At 39.0% G+C, this 16,793-nt stretch overlaps 1 protein-coding gene across 2 annotated transcripts in view; it reads right to left on the minus strand.

Annotated features, from left to right (window-relative positions):
• RORB (RAR related orphan receptor B) overlaps positions 1 to 16,793 on the minus strand; it is a 157,795-nt gene that overhangs the window by 8,350 nt on the left and 132,652 nt on the right. Inside the window, exons 5-10 of one of the 2 annotated variants that reach the window (XM_077344784.1) lie at positions 10,197 to 10,318; positions 7,204 to 7,336; positions 6,162 to 6,269; positions 4,823 to 4,933; positions 2,642 to 2,754; positions 2,072 to 2,131 (exon numbers count right to left, since the gene is read on the minus strand). In XM_077344784.1, coding sequence (XP_077200899.1) covers positions 2,072 to 2,131; positions 2,642 to 2,754; positions 4,823 to 4,933; positions 6,162 to 6,269; positions 7,204 to 7,336; positions 10,197 to 10,318 — 647 coding nt within the window. Of the gene's footprint in view, positions 1 to 326; positions 2,132 to 2,641; positions 2,755 to 4,822; positions 4,934 to 6,161; positions 6,270 to 7,203; positions 7,337 to 10,196; positions 10,319 to 16,793 lie in introns of those variants that run through there. The other variant, XM_077344782.1, reaches the window with a different exon arrangement.

A 16,793-nucleotide genomic window follows, 5' to 3' on the forward strand; every position in this document is an offset into this window, starting at 1 on the left:
ACCGGTGAAAACAGCTGTCTATCCTGACACTGGAATATTACAATTGCTATTACAATAGATGATGGTATGGAAAGTTTTCACTCTTATCTCATCACTCAGAGTCATGCTTAGCTGATGAATGATAGTTTGCTATTTTGTAACTTTTATAAGTCTTCAAAGGTATAGTATGGGCTCACTCCTGTACTCCCCTGGAGACAAACCAGAGCAATACTGAACTCTATAACTATTTGTGTTTCAGGAAGTGTTACTAAAATAAAATAAACTCTTTTTCTGATTCACAAAAAATGTACCATTTGGGATGGTGCACATTTTATTCTGTGTTTTAAATACTCTATTGGCATTGAGTTCTATAATATTCATATATGTTTAATTCCTATCACTGAGAAAAAAAATCTCCCAATAAGTTTCTCTCTGACCATTTGAATTATCCAGACAAGGCTTTGGCACCAATAATACTAACCTGACTTTTTATTCACTGACTGCGTACTGCATACACATTATATACAAACTGATCAGAAAGGGCACCATCTTGTCATTATATATGGATGGATGGCAGAGCAAATCCTAATTGCTCAACGCAAGTCTAATACATTACACCGAGAGTTTAAAAATGCAGGAGAGCATCTCTAGAAAATAGGCATTTTTTTAAGCTACAGCAAGTGTGTGCGTATTCCATATATATATATTGATATCTATATATATATATAGATATATATATTATAATAAATATATGTACTGTATTGGTATATAGCAGGCATGGCTAACTGGTGACCCATAAAGCAGTTTCATTCAGACTCTGGTGTTGCTATCATATTTGAATCAAAGTGTGTCAAATATAGTTTTACCCATAAGAAAAGAACATTATTTTCAAAACAGGATGTGTGTGTGTGTGTGTGTGTGTGCGCGCGCATATATGTGGGATTCCACATTTTATTACTGCATCCCTCTTTGGGCTTTGTATAGAATGTACTACTGGCAGACTTCATTAGGAGTTAACCGCTAGTGCAGGGGATTGAGTTGTGTTGTAAAATACACTTCTTGTTCCTAATCACTGTCTGAAAGACAGAGCAGCCCTGAGAATACAGAAGTTGGCCATCCCTGGTATATACTATCCATTCCATATACACATAGGGTATGATCTTTGCCTGTGCATGCAAGAATTCCCATATGGCTCAGCTGAGGCCTGTTTTTTATTCCTTTACCCCGACCCTAGGTGCATATACAAGCAGCTCAACCAACAGTATAAAGGAATGGGAATTCTCGAAAGTTCAGAAGGAGACCAAGCAGAAGAGGGGTGGGGTGAATGGGGTTAGGAGAGCCACACAGACCTTTTGTTCTGCATGTCCTGGCATGCTCTATACAAACACTTATGAGAAGGTAGAAAATAGGATTCCTTTAAATCCCCTGGAGAAACCTCCATGCACAGGCAGTGTACCCATACAGGGAAAGATCATGCCCATATATATTACATACACGCACACTTATTTCCAAGACAGCTACAAATTGCCACATGCATTAATCTAGCTAAAAACATAGTAATTGGTAAGTCTAATTTAGTGGAGTTTTCTTAAATTATATTTGAACAATAAACAGCAAGAGTAGCACTGCAACGTACTCCTCTGTTTTCATTTATATCTACAATAAAGTTCTATAAACAGTTGTCTCCCAAAACATACCCCCCAATAAAATAAAATAAAAAATAAAGGTAACACCCAGTGTTCTCTATTTGCAAATTTATGATCAGTTAAAAATTAAAAAGGGGGGAAATAACAAAAAGAAGAGAAACAAAAACAGGCCCCACTCAGAGGTGCATATTTACATTCTTCAAACTGTAGCGGTGAAAAATAATTCTATTAAGTGCAGGACATTCCTAGTGTTGTAGTAGTGACATTTTTAGCAAGTCTTCATGAAAACAATTCTTTTGTCTTAACAGTGATGCATTCCAGGACTATGTGACATTATTAGTTTTTCCCCTTCACTTGCAGCCAGTGGTAGAATCTGGATTGAAAAGTTCCTTGTATAGCGGAGGAAATAGCGTGTTCACTATGTCAGGATGAGATTGTTTAAATACCTGCAGTTTCTCTCCGTGCAAGTTGCAAAGTGCTGTAATGGTTGGTATCTTGGCTACTAACTGCAAAACAAATAAATAAAGGAAGAGAGAGAAAGTTTATACCGAAGAACTGCTGTCACAAAATCTATGAAATACATTCAAGGTTTATTTCACACCTCTGTCTTTGTAAACCCCCCCTTTTCATTATAATGTGACATTCCTTAGACAGCTTTTGTTGCCTTAGACAGTTTTTCATTTGCAGAGTCCAGACAATTGCCAGCTACTCTTCCAGACTTTAGTACATGATTCATTGAATGCCCCCAAACTCTTGTGCGAGCAGTTTTTTCAATTTATAAGCAAATGGAGCTATCTTAGCCAGTGATGCATACCACTCAGTAGGGGAAACATGAGGGTACCACTTGTGCCTACAAGAAACCGCTGTGTCTGGGCAATTCTAATGTTGTGAAATACTACAAAAGTACTTACTAATCAGAAATAAGAAAAATTAAATATTAGAATTATGAGTTATACACTTGTACAGTTAGTATACTGAAACCTCTACTGAACAGTGAGTCCAAATTGAGGGTCTACCTTTGCCAATGTCTCATCATCAAGATGATTCTTCTGGATCACATGCTGAAGTGCAAAATATATTTTTTCCTGAAGCTTCTGGACCTTTCTTGGTTCCAACAGCCAAGCCCGATCTGGTAAAACAAAAACAAAACCAATATATTACATGGCTGATCTATAATCACAACAAATACACACACACACAGTAAAGCTAGTAGGAGATGAAAATAACAAATTAATAGTAATGACTAGTAATGAATCTATGAAGCAGCCCTTTGCTGAAACAGAATAGTGATCTATCTAACGCAGGACTGTGTATTCTGCCGTGCAGTGGCTCCACCAGACCACAAGAAGAGTATTTTTTCCTAGTCCTTTTATCCAGATTGAATCTGTATCTTTCTGCAGACAAAGCAATGTTGAGGCATCAGTAATAATCACTGCAGTGCTCACTACTTAAAACAGTCTCACTGTTTGCAGCAAGGGCAGTACTCTGCCTCTTAATCAACCCAGTCTTTGAAGAACTAAATTGTAGAAATTGGTTTGAAACTTTTTGGAATCCTGAGCTTAGCTTTCTCATTTGCTACAGTGATGTAATCCTCCTTACTCTTGCTCCATTGCCTTTCTGTTGTGCATCACAGCTACCCCATGCTGTTTGTAGAGCCCTGGCATCCAAACCCATGCTAGACATGGTTTTAGTTATCATACCATGACTTTTAGTCCACAAATTTCCATTGAAATTATGGTGATTTGTTTTCAACTCAATGTGTTTAAGGCTTATTTGGCCACACTGTCCTGATAACCACTGAACATTTTCATAACTGGCATTCCTGCTTAGCTTCCTGCTACCTAAATCCTTATGGTTGTGTTATCCAAGATAGCTCTTTCGTGGCCAATGTGAGCAGCTGTTCGACCGATATGAAGGACAGCTGCTGAATGTCCTCATTCCCTCCTCCTGTCTCATGCCCTCAAGATGAGAGCTTCCTGAATAGGAATGGTACCTACTATCAGGAGATACATTTGGCAAATTGCTTATGGAAACTGGCATTGATCAAATGGATAAGTTACAACTAACACCATGTAGTTGGGGCTGCTTTTTGCCCTTGTATTTCCTCCTTATTGTATTCATGATAAATATCAAGTTCAAGCATAACACAAACCTAGCTAGTAGTTTCCCTGTAATATTAAATCCATGGATTCTTGCCAATAATGACAGGTGTTGAAAAAATACTACAAGTTCTACTAATCTGGGAGAAAACAATTGATTTTAGGAAAAGTTTTACTATTGCTGCAAAACATATTGAACAGAAGTGGATGTGGCACAGTGGGGTCGTGTTTTGAACAATATACTGAGCTGCTTGGCTACATGAGCTCTTTGCCAGATTCTGCCTCCTGACTTCCCTTTCATTAATAAGTCTCACAACTTTCACAGAAATATATAATCAGCTTGTCAGTCTTTATTCCAGCCCTCAAGGCATCCTATTATAATAATTATCTACATACTTCATTCAGCCTAATATAAATTTAAGAGGCAGAATCTGAATAAATTACACACAGGATGTTTTTAGCCTGCAGAGAACAGAGCTACAGATACAGTAGTTATTTGGTCAAAACAGAGAAGCTACAATTGTAAACAGCCATTTTCCTCCTGCTCTGCTAATCCAACTCCATGTAGGACATTTTCATCCCTCATACTCAGCTGTAATTGCCAGTATTTTTACATTTATCAGCTACCAGAAAGACAATCACTGCTCTTGACCATTTGATGAGGAAAGCACCACAAAGCTCTGTACTATGAGGAACTTTAAAGAGCCTGCCACAAGAAGCATTCCTCACAAACCCTTTGATGCAATGCTTACTTTAATCCTGGAAGCCATATGAAGCTGCCTTATACTGAGTCAGGACTCTTGTCCATCTATGCATTGTTTCCTCTCTCTGTGGCAATAGCTCTACAAAGTCTTAGGCACAGCAAGATCTTTCCCAACACTAGCTTTCAAAGATTCTTTCACCGGGAGCTGAACTGGGGACTTACTAGATGCAAAGCATGTGCTCTACCATTTCCTCCCAAAATCAAATCCATTCAAACTTCAGTTACTCATTGCACATCTTTAGATGGTAACAATGGTAACAAAAAAAATAGCTTAAATGGTGGCATTTGTATGGGAGCTGGGTGGGAAATAATATTAATAAAGAAGTTATAATTACCAGGTGATATCAGAACAGCAGATGAAAACAAGGCAATTTCTTCCTCAGTCAACTGCAAAGAACATAAATTCTTTGCAAAGTCAAATGCTTCATTCACCAGGTCATCAGAACCTTTAAATAACACAGAATACAAATTTATCATGTCCAAAAATATGCAGCCCATATAACATTTTCCTTAAACATGAATATCTTTATTTGTGAACAACTGAATGTATATTTCAATCCTGGACAAGCACTGCTTCTCCCCACCCTTTGTTAGGCACAATCATATTTGAGTTGTGGAGTCTCCTCAATTTCTTTATGTGTGCTACCTGATTATCACTAGGCCTTCTCCATTATTCCATTTTATCAACCTAAAACCGACCCAGTGGAGTATTATTGGGTTTTTCAGGGAAATCCATGTGTGCTCAAAGGAACATATAAGTCTTCCCACAAATACATCCTTGGACTATTTCATTTTCTTGGGTAAATGGAGTTGTGAAGAAGACTCCATGTGCACACAGTTGCCAGGCCACATTGGGGCTTGTCAGAGAGTCTCCTGCTATGACAAGCCTAATACTGCCATGGCCTGAATCTTAATTGGGCACCACATGCACAAGACTGTCTGACACAAAGTAGGGCCGATACCCATGTACTCCCTAATGGGTGAAGATAGTGTATGACATGAAGAAGATCCAATAGCATCCCCACCATTCATTTTCATTACTGGGACTTCTAAGAAAACACTTTAAGAGAACTCTATAATCTGCTTTGAATAGCTTCGTTTTTTTTTTTAGAAAACTTCTGTCAATAAACTGAGAATCAGATCTCTCTCTCTCTCTCTCTCTCTCTCTCTCTCTCTCTCTCTCTCTCTCTTAGATTTGTTTCCTACCACTCCCACCCTAGCTGGCTTGTGGCGAGTTACATGGTAAAAACCCAACAATGAAATCCCAATTGAAATCCTAGTTATATCCCATCCTTACAGTTCACCCAGCAGTGAAATAGTTAAAATTCTTAACCCACCCTCCTCCCCTCAACTCAACATGATAATTGCTATGTTCTGTTCTAAAAGAAAAGGTGGTGTATCAGAAAGCAGAAGCCTCAACAATAGTAGCAAGATATTCAGATAAATGAGTATGACAGCCTTATATGCAAACAGGCAGATCTTGAAAACACTCAGAACATTTGAATTAGAAAGAATTGGCCGCAGCAGGTTATATGATATTGCATTTATCTCAAATATTGTATGTTGCAATGGTAATGTTAAGGTATGCTAAATTTGAAATTTGGTTGAAAGAGTCTGAAAGCAAATATATATCCAACTTATTCAATAATTCTAAAAACCAAAAATCCAGCCTACCTAAAGCCTTGAACATTTGCATGCCTCCATATTTTCCTTCAAACAGAACAGTGTTGTTGAGTGGATTGAAGGCACGGCACATTCTCACCAAAACCACTTCCAGGCAGCCTAGAGAGACAGATAATGTTCACATTTAAATATCCAACTAGGATATTTTCAAACACTTTTTGGAAGCATAAAGGATTTTAAAACATACAATTTCTTAACCAAATCTTCTCAGAAACAGTATACACTGCAAGATTTCTGCTGAAATAAAATTAAAATATCTTGACCTAGATAGCTTTTGCTTGGCAGATCTTGGAAGCTAAGCAGGGTTGACCGTGGCTAGTACGTGACATGGAGGCAAGCAATGGCAAACCACCTCTGAATGTCTGTTGACTTGAGAAGAACCCTATGGTGTCATCATTAGTCAGCTGTGACTTGATGGTAAAACAACAGAATATTGGGCTACAGTCTGAACAGATTTGAGGTTATCAACATTTGTTCAAACTTATTTTGGGATTGTACGTTTTGGTCCTTAAAGAGAAAAAAGATATCACTCTGAGCTTGACCTGAAAGGACAGCAGTTTATAGTTCAACACCACCACTAGCTTATGTTCCTAATCTCCTCTAGGACAGTTAAAATGTGCATGATCTCCTTTAATCTTAAGATTAGTAAAGCAAATAGAAAGAATTATCAGCAATCTGATACAATTTCTAGTCCTCCAAGCATCATTATCTAAACACAGTAACTGTGTTTATCAGCCAACTAATATATATATTAACAGTTCCATGCTTAGGTTGGAGAATCCATACTGACCACTGATTTACTAATAGTGCTATCTGAAGCAGTTTTTTGCCCATCTGCATCAAATTCCACTAGTGACATAAAGCCTTTCCTATCCCTGTGGCCTCTGTGACATTCTGTGACAAACCCTTACCACACAGCATCTATATTGCTCATCAGCATTTCTGAACAACACTCTTGTCTCAGCAGTTTGTTGCTTCCCAAACATAAAGATGCTCAGCAAAGCATGGCAACATTTCACTCTTCTCTATTCACCTGATTTGAGAAGTAGAATTTGATCATTTTGACAGAGCTCCATAAAGCCCGTTATCCGCTTTGCAAATTCCACCACATACTGAATAGCATGAGTGATCTGGATTGCACACTGCTGCCATAATGCTTCTCTTGACTTCCAGAAGAAATGAACATGGAAAAGGAAAGAATACAGTGAGTACATTTTATTTAAATAATAAAATTGATCCTGCATTGTTGTTAAAAATTACTCCACTATGTCTACTTGAAGCCTGTTTTTTAAATTCAGTATTGATGATAACGGCACATGCCAAAAATGCAGACACTATGTTAACAGAACTAACATGCAATGGGACTGAGTAGCTATGAGGATCACAAAGTATGCAAATAAAAATAGTGAGATGATTTCTGCCTGCTAGCATATATGCTACATTTAAATTTATTGCTTCCAAGAGCTCACAGAGATAGCAATACATGTTTATCCCATTTCCGTATGAAAATCATCAGAGTGAAAATAGTACTCATACCATAACCATTATTTCACATTCATTCAGAGCAACAGTAGGCTAGGTGGTGGACATGACAGAGGCAGAAAAAGAAACACCTTATATTCAGTTGTAGTGCAAACACCAAAATAATCTCTGCCCATTTTTTGGACAATATTTGAAAGAATGAACAAGCAATTAGTCCTTATGACTAAGGACTTGAGAGCCTCCCTTTTTAATACTCTTAGTTATCATTCATCAATGCTAGCAACATATTATTTTTCCAGTCCCACACAGAGATGTATTTATAATCTAGGTGGATAATTTGGCAGGTCTTGCCTATGCACTGTTGTTAATTCATTGATTTAGCAGTTTTTATGTGCATTAAGTACATTTAGAGAAGGAAATCCTATTTAGAGATTACTTGGAAATGTGAGGGGGGTTTTAAGGGGTAAATGGGTTGTTTTGGTTTCAGTGGGATCTTTGAACTGCACTGATTTGGAATCTGGGAAATCAATGATTTTTTAGAACCTAAACCCATAAATAAAATCTAAGAAAACAGTCAGAGTTGACTGCAGAATGATCTGTCTTCATTTCGGATCTGTCACAGTGGCCTCTTGACACCCCCATAGAAAGGCAGAGCAGAGAGAGAGGGCTATTATTATTATTATTATTATTATTATTATTATTATTATTATTATTATTATTATTATCATCATCATCATCATCATCATCATCATCATCATCATCATCATCATCATCATCATCATCATCATCATTATTATTTAATTTTTAGACCGGCGTTCTCCAAATAGGCCTCAGGGCGGTTTACAACATAAACAGTTAAAACACAATAAAATCCCCATAAAAAAACCAATTTACGTCAAAAAACAAGTCACGTATAACATATATACCTTATTGCAACCCTGTGAGTAGTTCCAAAACCTGTATTCTAAATGTTGATGCACAAGCCACTTAAAATGTCTGTTATATTTAAATTACAATTCTGAGGGAAAGGTAGGTGACAACACTGCCTAACAGGAACTCAAGAGCTGAGGAGTGATAACCCTGCTGCCTTTCAGCCAACCTTTTGATCTGCTTGAGGGGAGGAAGAGTCATTAAACATCCCGTACTGAAAGAACAGACTCCCCCACTGTGGTCAGTGGCTCAGCAAATGAACTATGGGGGAAAGCCATGTATTATATTTACTCCTGATTCTGGGTTACACTGGGGTCTCTGTTCTTACTTTGGAATAAAAAGGATCTTATCCCAGTGTTATTTGGCCAATTCTATGAGGACTGGAAAGCCTGGATAATCATTGTCTATGGCATCGCGATGGGTCGGACACGACTTCACAACTAACAACAAATGCATATTTTAGTAATAGCCAGATAAGACTTTGTTTCTTGGTCTAGCTCAAGGTGTTGTTTTTGATCCTTGAGCCCTAAAATAATCAGTTTTGAAGGCTAGCCCCTTCTCAAATGCTTAGAGCATGGTGTGAGGCCATCTTTCAAGTTCCTCTACCCAGAAGGTGGCCAAACTGGAATGCTTTTCTGATACAGGACCTAGAATATGGAATGCCCTCTCAAGTGAGGTCTGTAAACTCTTCATGTTTTTAGGCATAATATCAATGTTGAGTTTAGCTAGTAAACTTGTCTTTTTATATGCCTTGTCTGGTTTCATCATTTATACATTAACTCTGCTGTTTTTTATAACATAAACTCCCAGATTACACCAACAAGTTGTTTTAGAATAGGTTTATTGGGTGTAGGCTTATTTTTGTCTGCTGAGTTCTCTTTACTGGTTGTTCCTTGTTTACTGAGTTCCTTCTTTTTTCCCATTTGATTGATTTATATTAATTTTGTGGATTCCTTTATATAGCCTTCTATTCTTAGCCTGTGACCTAAAGTGCAGCATTTTCTTAGATCAGTGGGCTGCAAGGAGGAGGCAGAAAATGTCCAGTCTGCTAAGGGAAAATACCATTTTTTAAATTAATTCTAGCATGCTAGAATAATTTGGCAGGATTTACTTATGGTTCAGACTCTGATTCCATATATTGTACTTCATGAGATAGCCATGTAAGGCTATCAGGTAGGCATTACCTTTCTACTTTGGTTCTTATGAAATCAGAATTTGGATACTTTTTCTGAAATTAAGAGCAGGGTTGACAACCAGTAGCTGGCATCTGGTGGGAGGCTAGAAGGGACACTGACAAGGAGTATGCGATTGTGTAAGCAACTGGATTTCACCTGGAAATGACATCACACAACTGATATAATAGTGATTTCCGCCCCTGCAAACACATGCACACAGACATACACACACAGACAAGTCTATTACTATAACAGGAGACCTGACAATCCTATTAGCCAGAGTCCATTAAATCTTATGTTTAAACAAGTAACAGGCTATATTGAAGCTATAATAAGACCATCATTGTCAAGACTATACACCATGGAAGTTGCTAAATGATTAACAGCAAAAAAACAAAATTGAATGACCGCTATTGTGGAAGAAACAAAAGAATGGTACCTTGCTCTGGTATACTTTGATTTCTTCATATGTGTGGGTTTGCCAGGCTAGCTGATGTAGTTCCTCTATTGTATATTGACATGTCTCCAGATGGGACTTGATGATATTCTGTGCAATTCGATCTAATAAAGAGAGACAGAAGGGAAAACAAATCCTTAAAATTTGCTTCAGGAGTAATCTATCACATCAATCAGTTCTGCACGGTAGTCACCATATGACTCTGGCTGCTGAATAAAGATACTAAGAATGCTTTCTCTGGTACTGCATCTTAGAACACCAAGACACTCTTATTAAATGGTATCCACTGCTACGATCAGACCAAATGGAAAATTGAACCAATAACTCAATGCAACTCCAGCAGGCTATTAATGGAATTAATCAACAGGTTATTGTAGAAGTCTATTGAAGTCTCTAGCATAAAAATGTCTACTGGTGCAATCAACACATATATTTCATTGTACACCTGGCTGCAAATTATTCATCACTTGTGTGTTCTTGAGATCACTATGATGCAGCAACTAGCTTTTGCCTCAAAGCAGTAAGTATATACAGAATGTCATTTCTGAAAAAAACTGAAGTAAACCCGCAGTAAGGACAGCCCTGGACATTCTGTTATGAAGCAATAGTAACAAATCAGTGACCCTCAGACTATCACACAGTGAGTTATTTGTGCCAAAGAGTGTCTCAGCACATGAACCATAAAGTGTTTACTATTCTACCACAAACATTGAAAAATATAAAGATGACAGTGTGTCCAAATTTGTTTTCTGTGCACAGCCACTGAGATAGTCACGTTTTAGTCTTAAAGACTAGTTTTAATTGCACTTCTCTTTAATGTAAGAGGGAGATATTGACAACATGCTTTTAATCTGTATTTAATTTTTTTAAAATAGCACAACCCATCTAAACTATGAAATATATGAAAAATACTCCTCTCCTGGGTAAGTATGTTTGTTGTTAATGGATATTTAAATTGCTCACCAGTAACTCTTTTTAGACTAAACAGGTTTGGGCACAGGACAGAAAAAGTGTGATTTTGTTAGTAGGTTTAAGCTATATGTACACAAATGGTACACATGCACATTCTGCAAACATAAATATACAGACAGCAAGGGGTAGAGTTTGATGCCATGTTTCCAGTCCTTCGTCATCCTTTTAAATGTGTGGGAAAATCCACAGGATGATTATCTATTAACTGGTAATTCAATCAATACCAAACTTTTACCCCCATGGAATTATTCTTTTCCCATATCCTGATTCACGAGGAGTCCTTTTTTAACAAGGGCAACAAAGTCATTTTTAAGGGCCTAACTGCTAAGATTCGAATTTGGGCAGGTTTCTTGGCTTATCTGCTCAATAGTAGCTAGTTATCACTTTGACAAATCACATTTTAAATATCTCTACTACTTAAGCTGTGATAATTGCTACCAACTATGGATATTCCTAACCTTTCAACCCCAAAAGAGGATATTTTCATCAGTCCAGGAAGACGGACACCAAAAAAAAAAAAGAACATCTGGTTACATGCATAAGCACTATGTTCAGAATTTCTTAGCACATATTTGCATTTTATACTACAAATGCAACCCACCCACCTACCCTGTGACATCTTTCTGTAAGTACACCTGAGTTAGTGATGACTCGTGTCTGCAGACAGCATATTTGACTCAGCTAAACCATTTTTGTGAGTTTTTAGATTCTATCTAGCTCCAGGCTAAGATAGTGGTCTAAGAGCCCTCATCCTCAGGAATAAAGAACTGTATGAAACATTTCCTACAAGCTGGTCTGCAGGTAAAAACAAATGGAGTCTCAAAATTGTAATTTTGATTTAGCAAGCTGGTAATATTTTCATTTGCACAGTTGAGAGTTTACACCTTCTGCTTGTTTTATTCTATTTTTGAGGGGAAATCGTATCACTTTTGAAAGGAGCTGGATTAGCAGCATTCCCCATGTTTCTATGTTTGGCATCAGAAACTACAACACTGTACAGCTACACAGAGGGCTGTTTCCAAACAATCTCGCTGATTGTCACAATGATAGCAGACCTACATATATAGGTGCACGATGCCTTAGGGCAGGCAGCAGAAACAGCCACTTTCAAGAAGGCTCCCTTCTGCTGCCATTTGAACCCGAGCCAAGTCCTAAGGCAGACTTGAGATTCTTGAGCCGCAGGCCAGCAGAGCAGGAGTGTATCCTAGAAAGGCCGCTCTTGGACTCAGGGGACTGGAGTCTGACAGCTCATTCTGTTGGCTGATTATCATTGCATAAGCATTGGGGGCAGCTTTCTTTCTGTCTGAGTTGGCAGTGATGAAAGGGACAGAGTGGATTAGACTGGAAGACAGTGGGCTGAAAGGCTTCCAAAAAGTCTTTTTGATAAAAGCTGAAGATGAATAGTACAGTTGATGTGGGTTTTCTTTTTCAAAGTTGACAACAGAGCACAAGTCATTTGAAGGGGTGGGTGGGTAAAAGAGGTACAGAATGGTGCTTTATTTTGCCAGGGAACACAAGGACTACTGCAGCTTACACAGCCTTTCCCTCATCCAGGAAAATTGCCATTATCTCAATGGCCTGATAATTGGGATTCACTATACATCCTCCCACCACTCACACACATATTGCTCCTTTGGCCTCTGAACATACCCACCATGAAGCAGCTTGTTAACAACTTGTTAGAAGTCCTGTCTATGATACTACAGCAGGGAAACTTCAGTTCTATTGTCTACATTGGTTGGATGGATCTTCTGTATCGGATTATTCATTTATCTTCTGTCTTGCTGAGGTATTCATAGTTCTCTCCTCCCAATCAGTTATTTGGCGTCACCTGCTCTTCTTCAATGGAAAATAAGGCCTGTCCAGTACTGTCCATATCGGTGCCATAATTAAACTCTGTTCTCGTTTCCCACCTTTATCTTCCAATTCTCATAGGCCACAACTCCTTTATTTTGGCTCTTTCATTTCATCTTTTATCACCAGTTGCATGCCATGAATCTTTGTTAACATTGAGTATGACTTAGGTGGCCTCTTGGGGCAGAAAAATGGGATGCACATAGGAGGCTGTTAGGCATATTTTATCATTTGTTTCTTGTTCACTTACTTAGAACTCAGCCCTGTGCAAATACTTGTATTACAGTTTTATTTTCCATTTCATTCAAAGCATAAGGTGTACAACCACGAATAAAGTTGCAGTTATTAATTTTGACCCTGTTGTTCCTCCAAGAAGCACACTTATAAATCATTTCCCCTCCTACATTTTATCCTTACAACAACCCTGTGAGTGACTAGCCCAACATCACTTAGCAGCCTTCATAGCTAGAGATGTGACTGCCTGAGGGGGGGTGGGGGGTGACACACAAATTATGTGTGTGTGTGTGCATGTGTGAAAACTCAAACAAGTTTTCTACTCTTTTTTCCAGAGTACCTAAAATAATTCTGACAGAAACATTTGGAAAATTTGGGAAGTACTGAAAAAGAGGCTCTTAGGAGCAATATTTTTCTTTTGGATTGGATAGAATGCTTCTTCTCCAAGCAAGGCTATTCTTTATTTAAAATGAGTATTGCCCTGCAGGGGAATACCTTCTCGCCATAAAGACATGGAAACGTTTTGGCACTGTGCTATAATGTGTTTGTGTTTTGTGCTATCAAGTCATTTCTGATTTACAAACCAATTATGCATGGGAGGGATAAGCTGGGCTGGGCAACAGCAGGGCAAATTTCGATTGATGCACAATTTTGCTGACAGCCCAGCCCTGGCCCTGCTTTAAGGGAATGCTTCAGTGTTCCCTTTAGTAATGTGGGAGACATTAGTGGCCAGGCCCTTGCATACAGCAAAAAAACAGGCCCCTCCCCAACCTCAGTAGGGACACATAATGCCCTGTGCAGCTCCACAGCACTTTGTAATGCCATGGAGCCAAATTGGGGGGGGGTATTTTTACTCCCACAATGGTGGGATAGCATTGTGATGCTATCCCACCTTTGTAAAGTGAAGACCCCCCCCCCCACTGCCTACCACCACTGCAGCGAGGCATGGAAGAACCTTTCTGCCCCAACTTTGTGTGTGCACATGAAAAGCCAGGGCGGACTATGTCTGGCAGGGGAAATCTTCCCCCATTGGTACACAGGATACAGCAGAGAATGCTTCCTTGTAGCCAGAAACTGGTGGCGGTCTGGTGCAGTTGCCACCATGCATAATTGGTCACGTTGACCCCATGAATGAATGAATAAGTTTGGAAATTGCTAAAGCGTTTGTGCTATCAAGTCTTTTCTGACTTATGCAACCCTATGAATTAATAACCTCAAAATGTCCTGACAGCCTTGCTCAGGTCTTGCTTCATTGAATCAATCCCTCTCATGTTAGGGCTTCCTCTTTTCCCACTCCCTTCAACTTCTCCTAGAATTATTGTTTTTCCAGGGAATCTTGTATTCTCATTCTCAGGCTTGATTTGATCTAGAACTTTTAATCAATCTAGTTTTATTTGTTCAATGAATTTAATAACACATTATTAAATGTGTTGCAATGATTTCAGTATTGTTAACTTGATATCTAAATATGCTGGTGATAATGTTTCTGTAAAAATAATGGTTTATTTTGTTCACTAAAGAATTTATTTGCTGGCTTTTGTTTTTTTCTTTGCCTACTTCTCAGATGTCAATTAATATACATAGGCTAAGGTAATATATTTTTCAGCAGTTTAGAAATCTCTCTCCCTATCTTTCAGTTATTTAATGTATTTGCAATTTTCCTTAAAGAAACCAAAAACATTTGTACTTTTAAATCCCCTAAATCCCATGCTCAATCCATAACAGTCGGGCTTCCATTCTGGCAACGAGGTAGAGACGGTTTTGGTCACCTTGGTGGATGATCTCCAGTGCCAGCTGGATCAGGGTGGTTCAGTCATCCTAATGATGCTCAATCTGTTGGCCGTGACTGACATGGGTGTCAATCATCAGAAAGGCCAAAACTGAGAGTGAGCTAAGATTGGCCAGGGAAGCCCATTGTAACAAGAAAAGATTTTTCAGTTATGTGAGGAGCAAACGTAAAGTAAAGGAGGCAATAGGCCCACTGTTGGGTGCGGATGGACAAACTCTAACGGAAGATGCAGAGAAAGCAGAAAGGCTTAGTGCCTATTTTACATCTGTTTTTTCCCACAGGTCAAAGGGTTTAGGCACATCTAGAGATGGCAGTAGCCGAAGGATAGTGTCTGGGTGGCAGGTTAACATGGATAGAGAAGTTGTCGAGAGGCATTTAGCTGCACTGGATGAGTTCAAATTCCCTGGGCCGGATGAAATGCACCCGAGAGTGCTCAAAGAACTTTCCAGATAACTTGCACAGCCCTTGTCCATCATCTTCGGGACCTCTTTAAGGACTGGAGATGTCCCGGAGGACTGGAAGAGAGCAAACATTATTCTGATCTTCAAAAAAGGGAGGAAGGATGACCTGGGAAACTACAGACCAGTGAGTCTGACCTCTGTTGTGGGGAAGATAATGGAGCAGATATTAAAGGGAGCGATCTGCAAACATCTGGAGGACAATTTGGTGATCCAAGGAAGTCAGCATGGATTTGTCTCCAACAGGTCCTGTCAGACCAACCTGGTTTCGTTTTTTGACCAAGTAACAGGTTTGCTGGATCGTGGAAATTTGGTTGATGTCGTTTACTTGGATTTTAGTAAAGCTTTTGATAAGGTTCCCCATGATGTTCTGATGGATAAGTTGAAGGACTGCAATCTGGATTTTCAGATAGTTAGGTGGATAGGGAATTGGTTAGAGAACCGCCCTCAAAGAGTTGTTGTCAATGGTGTTTCATCAGACTGGAGGGAGGTGAGTAGCAAGATACCTCAGGGCTCAGGGCTCGGCCCGGTACTTTTTAACATATTTATTAATGATCTAGATGAGGGGGTGGAGGGACTACTCATCAAGTTTGCAGATGACACCAAATTGGGAGGACTGGCAAATACTCCGGAAGATAGAGACAGAGTTCAATGAGATCTGAACACAATGGAAAAATGGGCAAATGAGAACAAGATGCAATTTAATAAAGATAAGTGTAAAGTTCTGCATCTGGGTCAGAAAAATGAAAAGCATGCCTACTGGATGGGTAACACTGTGTGTGAACGAGACCTTGTGATACTTGTGGACATGAGCAGGCAGTGTGATGCAGCGATAAAAAAGGCAAATGCCATTTCGGGTTGTATCAACAGGGGCATCACATCAAAATCACAAGATGTCATAGTCCCATTGTATACGGCACTGGTCAGATCACACCTGGAATATTGTGTGCAGTTCTGGAGGCCTCACTTCAAGAAGGAGGTAGATAAAATTGAAAGGGTACAGAGGAGAGCGACGAAGGTGATCTAGGGCCAAGGTTGAAGATAGGTTGTGGGACTTGGGAATGTTCAGCCTGGAGAAAAGGAGGTTGAGAGGGGACATGATAGCCCTCTTTAAGTATTTGAAAGGTTGTAACTTGGAGGAGGGTAGGATGCTGTTTCTGTTGGCTGCAGAGGAGAGGACATGCAGTAATGGGTTTAAACTACAAGTACAACGATATAGGCTAGATATCAGGGAAAAAAATTTCACAGTCAGAGTAGTTCAGCAGTGGAATA

This window comes from Paroedura picta, chromosome 7, assembly GCF_049243985.1.
Source record: "Paroedura picta isolate Pp20150507F chromosome 7, Ppicta_v3.0, whole genome shotgun sequence".
NCBI lineage: Eukaryota > Metazoa > Chordata > Lepidosauria > Squamata > Gekkonidae > Paroedura > Paroedura picta.